The sequence below is a fragment of the Aulonocara sp. 'chitande type north' Nkhata Bay genome, linkage group LG3 (assembly GCF_057382095.1).
Source record: "Aulonocara sp. 'chitande type north' Nkhata Bay isolate Kocher_YH1m ecotype deep benthic linkage group LG3, A_spYH_male_GT1.1, whole genome shotgun sequence".
Classification (NCBI taxonomy): domain Eukaryota; kingdom Metazoa; phylum Chordata; class Actinopteri; order Cichliformes; family Cichlidae; genus Aulonocara; species Aulonocara sp. 'chitande type north' Nkhata Bay.
Window position 1 is genome coordinate 9,166,782 of NC_141346.1, and position 6,160 is coordinate 9,172,941.

General features: G+C 46.1%; 1 protein-coding gene across 2 annotated transcripts; it reads left to right on the forward strand.

The window, feature by feature from the left end:
* The first annotated feature begins 4,003 nt into the window (after positions 1-4,003).
* Positions 4,004-5,698, forward strand: LOC147333829 (nuclear factor 7, brain-like). Of its 2 annotated transcripts, XM_086270471.1 has the most exons (3): positions 4,004-4,240; positions 4,427-4,693; positions 4,727-5,698. In XM_086270471.1, exons 1-3 carry the CDS (start codon positions 4,004-4,006, stop codon positions 5,393-5,395), a joined length of 1,173 nt encoding a protein of 390 aa, XP_086126597.1. In that variant the 3' UTR covers positions 5,396-5,698. The 2 variants fall into 2 exon arrangements, with proteins under 2 accessions (XP_086126597.1, XP_086126591.1); XM_086270465.1 differs by having other exon boundaries at positions 4,004-5,698.
* The last annotated feature ends 462 nt before the right edge of the window (positions 5,699-6,160 follow it).

Sequence of the window (6,160 nt, forward strand, 5' to 3'; positions counted from 1 at the left end):
GCGAGAATGGCACAGCGTTCGGTTTGAGTTTAATGTGATAGGCCCGCTGCACTTTCCCTAGACCATTGCAAGTAAGTAGTCTTCAGAGTGTCCATTAAAACCGCGTCAACTCGCACCAGCAAGCCAAGAGCTGTAATGGTGGGCAGGCCTAGCAGTAGAGTGCTCAGGTTTCTTACAACATAGACCTTCTCTGTTGTCTGTTTTGATCCGTAGTTGAGCTGTAGCTTTGTAAAACCAGCAACGTCCAGTGGTGTTTATCCAGGGCCTGACAAAGGTTTTTCTGGCTGCTGGAGAACTGGTCTGTGTTCGTTAGCAAAAATCTTTGATAAGTCCGAGTCAGCTACTACAGTCATATCTGCTCCAGTATCCAGTTTGAAAGTGAGTTTTGCATCTTTCACTTGTATGATGGCTGTCCACGCCTGGCCGTCACTGGAAACTGAGCCTAGGAAGAAACCTTGCTCCTCTCCCTCCTCAATACTTTGCACTGTCTTGCTTTGTCTGCAGACACGCTGGTAGTGACCTTTTTTTCCACATAAATGACATTTTGCATCATTCGCTGGGCACTCAGGTTTCGGCTGTGGAGAGCCTCCGCACTTGTAGCATTTATTACTTTGTCTCTTGCTATACTGCTGTTTTGTTTTGACAGTTTTACTTTTGAACATGTTGAACTTCGTTTTGTCGTGCTTTTGTATCACTCTGTCAACTGTTTTCGCATTTATTTGCATTACATTTGTTTCACTTCTCAAAGCTGACTGTTGCTTTTTGATTTCTTCTGACTGCCTGGCCATATTTATAGCTTTATCCAAGTCCAAGTCTTTTTCCATCTGCATGCGCTCAGACAGCCTCGTGTCGACCAAGCCCACTACTATTCTGTCTCTTATCAGCTCATCGTGGAGCGGTCCGTAGTTACAGTGCTCTGCTAATGCATGCAAGGCAGTCACGAATGCAGTCTCATTTGGCTCTTGTTTGCGCATATTAAAACGTGCGCGCTCATAAACAACATTTTTCCTGACAATGAAAAAGTTGTGGAAGCTATCTCTCACTTTAGCATAGTCCCGCTGGTCTACATCACTACATAACTCGAGTCCGCTCAGGACGTCATCCGCTTCGTCTCCCATACAATATATGAGAGTGTTCACTTGATTTTGCTCCGAGCTCGCAGACAGATTACTTTCCTGATGGAATCTCTCGAAGCGACGGACCCATCTTGTCGATTCGTGTGGTTTGGTAAAATCAAAGGGCTTCGTCATCCGGACAGTGTGCGCACCGCGGATGACGTCAGTGCGCACACTGTGTCTGAGGAGGATGTGCGGAAGTGCTTCAGGAAGGTGAACGCGCGCAAAGCTACTGGTCCGGACGGGATTCCTTGCCGCGTCCTCAAGTCATGCGCGGCTCAGCTGGCTGGAGTGTTCACACACATCTTCAACCTTTCCCTCTCTCTGTCTGTAGTCCCAGCCTGCTTCAAAATGGCCACCATCATCCCTGTACCCAAATCCTCCACCATCTCCTCATTGAACGACTGGCGACCTGTAGCCCTGACCCCCATCGTAAGCAAATGCTTCGAGAAGCTGGTCAGGGACTTCATCTGCTCTGCACTACCCGACTCACTGGACCCTCTACAGTTCGCATACCGCCACAACAGGTCCACTGATGATGCCATAGCCCTGACACTACACACTGCCCTGTCACACCTGGAGAAGAGAGACACGTATGTGAGAATGCTGTTTGTAGATTACAGCTCAGCATTCAATACCATCGTTCCCTCGAAGCTGGACAGGAAACTGCAGGATCAAGGACTGAGCAGCTCCATCTGCAGCTGGATCCTTAGCTTCCTGTCTGACAGACGCCAAGTGGTCAGACTGGGCAGCATCACCTCATCCCCCATCACACTGAACACTGGTGCTCCACAGGGGTGTGTACTGAGCCCTCTCCTGTACTCACTCTACACCTACGACTGCACAGCCACTAACAACTCCAACATCATTGTGAAGTTTGCGGACGACACTACAGTGGTGGGTCTTATCACCAACGGTGATGAGACGGCTTACAGGGAGGAGGTCAGCAACCTGACCCACTGGTGTCAAGACAACCATCTCACCCTCAACGTCGCAAAGACAAAGGAGTTGATAGTGGACTTCCGGAGGTGCAGAGAAGTACACACCCCCATCACCATCAACGGCGCTGCTGTGGAGAGAGTGAGCAGCTTCTGGTTCCTTGGAGTACATCTGGCTGAGGATCTTACGTGGTCAGTACACATAAACAAAACAGTGAAGAAGGCGCAGCAGCGCCTCTTCTTTCTCAGGAGACTGAAAAGATTTGGCATGAACCCCCGCATCCTCAGGACCTTCTATCGCTGTGCCATTGAGAGCATCCTCACTGGATGCATCACCACCTGGTACGGCAACAGCACCGCCTACAACTGCAAAGCTCTCCAGCGAGTAGTGCGGTGCTCTGAACGGATAATTGGAGGTGAGCTTCCCTCCCTCCAAGACATCTACAGGAAGCGCTGCCTGAGGAAAGCGGGGAGGATAATCAAGGACTCCAGTCACCCCAGCCATAAACTGTTCAGACTGCTTCCATCAGGAAGGAGGTTCTGCAGCATCCGGTCCCGTACCAGCAGACTGAGAGACAGCTTTTTCCATCAGGCCATCAGACTGCTGAACACTTCATAGACACCTCAGCTTCACTACTGGAACTTCAACATTATGCACTCCATACTGTACAGTAATGCCACTGTTTTGCACATGTCTCAACTCTGTATATTTTATATATTTTATTTTATTTTTACTCTATTTAATTTGTAAAAAATGTGTATACACACACACACACACACACACACACGTAGAAAAACATTTAGTATACACATCCAGAAATGCATATACTGTTATATATTGTACATATATTTATTAGTTTCAGATGTAGCCATTCTTGTATTTTGCTTGTTTACGTTATTGTATGTTGCACAACTCTGTTGCTTGTGAAGCTCGCACACAAGAATTTCACTCACATGTACTGTACCAATGTACCTGCACATGTGATGTGACAATAAAAGTGATTTGATTTGATTTGATTTGATTTGATTTGATTAGTTGGATGCTCAACGTAGCGCTGGGGGTGCTAGCCGCGGTGCTAACTCCTGCTCTCGGACGATCGTCTACGTCGTCATTCGGCATTTCGTTTCCACCTTCCCCTTCTCCTCACACTCGGCAGATGTATGGAGTCTTACAAGTCACACAGCACATCTGACACCATGTGTGATTCTTACACTGAATCTGAATAAGTACGCGGGACCACTGTGTGCGGTAAGACCAACTCTTTACTCACTGTATTACCATCTCCCGGCATGCATTGCCAGTGTGTAATTACACAATCAAACAATGAACACATACTGCCCATACAACAAATGTACCAGAGACGATTATGAATACACCACACATTATACAACCATTGCTGGAACCTGACAAATAACCAGATAAAAGTCTGGAAGAAAATCTGGCAAACAGCTGCACGACTGAGTCACAATTTTCTGAGCTTCAGAAAAGGCTTTATGTTGTGACATGTGAAACTGAAATGGAGCAAAACCTGTTTTATACCTTTGATGTAAAAGAAGGATGACAGTTAAACACTGGAATTAACATACCTGAGATTCAGGTGAAAAGAAACATTTAACAGAAAGGTGCCATGAAGATCCACCCATCACCTGACACACCTGGGAAAAACCAGTAAATAGGATGTTATTCAACCTCAGTAAAGAGAGACGCACAGACGATCAGACTGAGCTCAGACCAAACTAGCAGCTTCCTCTGAGTGAGTCCAGCTACAGGAGAGAAAAGTGGAAAACTCCAACACTGCTGCTTCAAGCTGCTGACGCTCCACACACTGAATGTGAGTTTGAGCAAAAACACGACTCAAAGGAAGTTTCAGTGAAGGTGGTAGAGGAGGGAGGGGAGCCAGGACTGACTGTACTTCCTGTCTGCTGTTTTCAGCTTCACTCACAGACTCAATGGCTTCCAGATCAGAGGAGGATCTCTGCTGTCCGGTCTGTCAGGAGGTCTTCAGAGATCCTGTTATTCTGTCATGTAGCCACAGCTTCTGTAAAGACTGTCTGAAGAGATGGTGGAGAGAGCAAATAACACACGAGTGTCCAATTTGTAAAAGAAGATCTTCAAGGGAAGAACCACCTTTAAACCGAGCTTTAAAGAACCTGTGTGAGTCATTCTTACAGGATAGAGATCAGAGAGCTTCAGAGGCTCTCTGCAGTCTGCACTCTGAGAAACTCAGACTCTTCTGTCTGGACCATCAGCAGCCAGTGTGTGTCGTCTGCTGTGGCTCAGAAAAACACACCAATCACAGATTCAGACCCATCGATGAAGCTGCACAACAACACAAGAAGGAACTTCAGGAAACTCTGGAGCCCTTAAAGAAGAAGTTAAAGGTTTGTGAAGAAGTTCAAGTGAAGTTTGATCAAACAGCAGAACACATTAAGGTCCAGGCCCGACACACAGAGAGGCAGATTAAGGAGCAGTTTAAGAAGCTTCACCAGTTTCTAGCAGAGGAAGAGGAGGCCAGGCTGGCAGCACTGAGGGAGGAAGAGGAGCAGAAGAGTGGGGTGATGAAGGAGAAGATGGAGGCTCTGAGCAGAGAGATAGCAGCTCTTTCAGACACAGTCAGAGCCACAGAGGAGGAGCTGAGAGCTGAAGACGTCTCATTCCTGCACAACTACAAGGCTGCAGTGGAAAGAGTCCAGCGCTGCCCCATGCTGGATGATCCACAGCTGCCCTCAGGAGCTCTGATAGACCAGGCCAAACACCTGGGCAACCTGACCTTCAACATCTGGAACAACATGAAGGACATGGTCTTCTACACTCCTCTCATTCTGGACCCAAACACTGCTCATCCAAGCCTCATCCTGTCTGAAGATCTGACCAGTGTGAGACGAGGAGGAGAGAAGCAGCAGCTTCCTGATAATCCAGAGAGGTTTGATTTGTTCTGCTCTGTCCTGGGCTCTGAGGGCTTTAACTCAGGGACTCACAGCTGGGATGTTGAAGTTGGAGAGAGTACAGGGTGGGATCTGGGTGTGTTAGCAGAGTCTGTGCAGAGGAAGGGAGACAAACTGTCTGGATTATGGATAATATGGTTGTATAAAGGTAAATACTTTGCATGGTCATCATCAGCTGGATCCATGACTCTGTCAGTACAGAAGACGTTCCAGAGGATCAGAGTGAATCTGGACTGGAACAGAGGAAAGCTGTCGTTCTCTGATCCTGATACTAACACACACATACACACCTTCACACACACTTTCACTCACAGGATGTTTCCATACATCAGCACTGATGATAAACTGAAGGTGTGTCCGTTGAAGGTGTCAGTGTCAGTGCAGCAGATGAGTTGAGGATGATGATGTTTCTAATGTTGTTTCCTGTCAGTGAGTTGAAGCTGTTAAACTGCAGCTGTCCTCCTGCTGCCTCGTTGTTCCAAAGCTCTTTGTTTCTCTTTTAGTTCTCACTGTTTCTTTCTGTTTCTGCTGTCCACCTTTTCACATGGAAAATCATTTCACTGTTTCTCACTGAATGACTCCCCAAACTAGATTTGAAATTCTATCAAGTTTCTAATCATTACAAGTGATTCATGTTTCTATTTGATGTGTAAATGGAGATGATTTAGTTTGCTGGGATATGGACTGACATGTGTTGAATGGGAGGAGCAGTTTGTTGTTGTCTTCTTGTCTGTTTATGACAACAATAAATATGTTGTTGAAACAATGATTCATGTTTAACTCCATATATGAAATGTTTCTGATCTTTGAATTCTGTTTGATTAAAGACTTTCTTCATGACACAAATGAGATTTCAGTGTATTAATAGAACTAAATAAGCTCAGAGTTGAAAGGCTGGAGTATTATGTACGTGCTTCACTGTCAGGATCTTCAGGGGGATTCAAAGTCATGAGATAAATTAGTGAAATCAACCATATTCACACGAAGGATGACACTGGATCAGGTTGTACAGTTTTATACCCGAGCAACAGCAAGTATTATTATGACTATCTTCTTCCAGAAGCGACATGGCAGTCTCCCTACAGGTCTTCTCTCCGTTCACGTCCGACCTTGCCTTGTATCTTCTCTTTTCCCTATAAGAAACAGAAAAAGATAACACCT

Bases quoted from the DNA above. Each gene is read 5' to 3' on its own strand.
- LOC147333829 (XM_086270465.1), top strand. From the start codon at position 4,004: ATGGCTTCCAGATCAGAGGAGGATCTCTGCTGTCCGGTCTGTCAGGAG.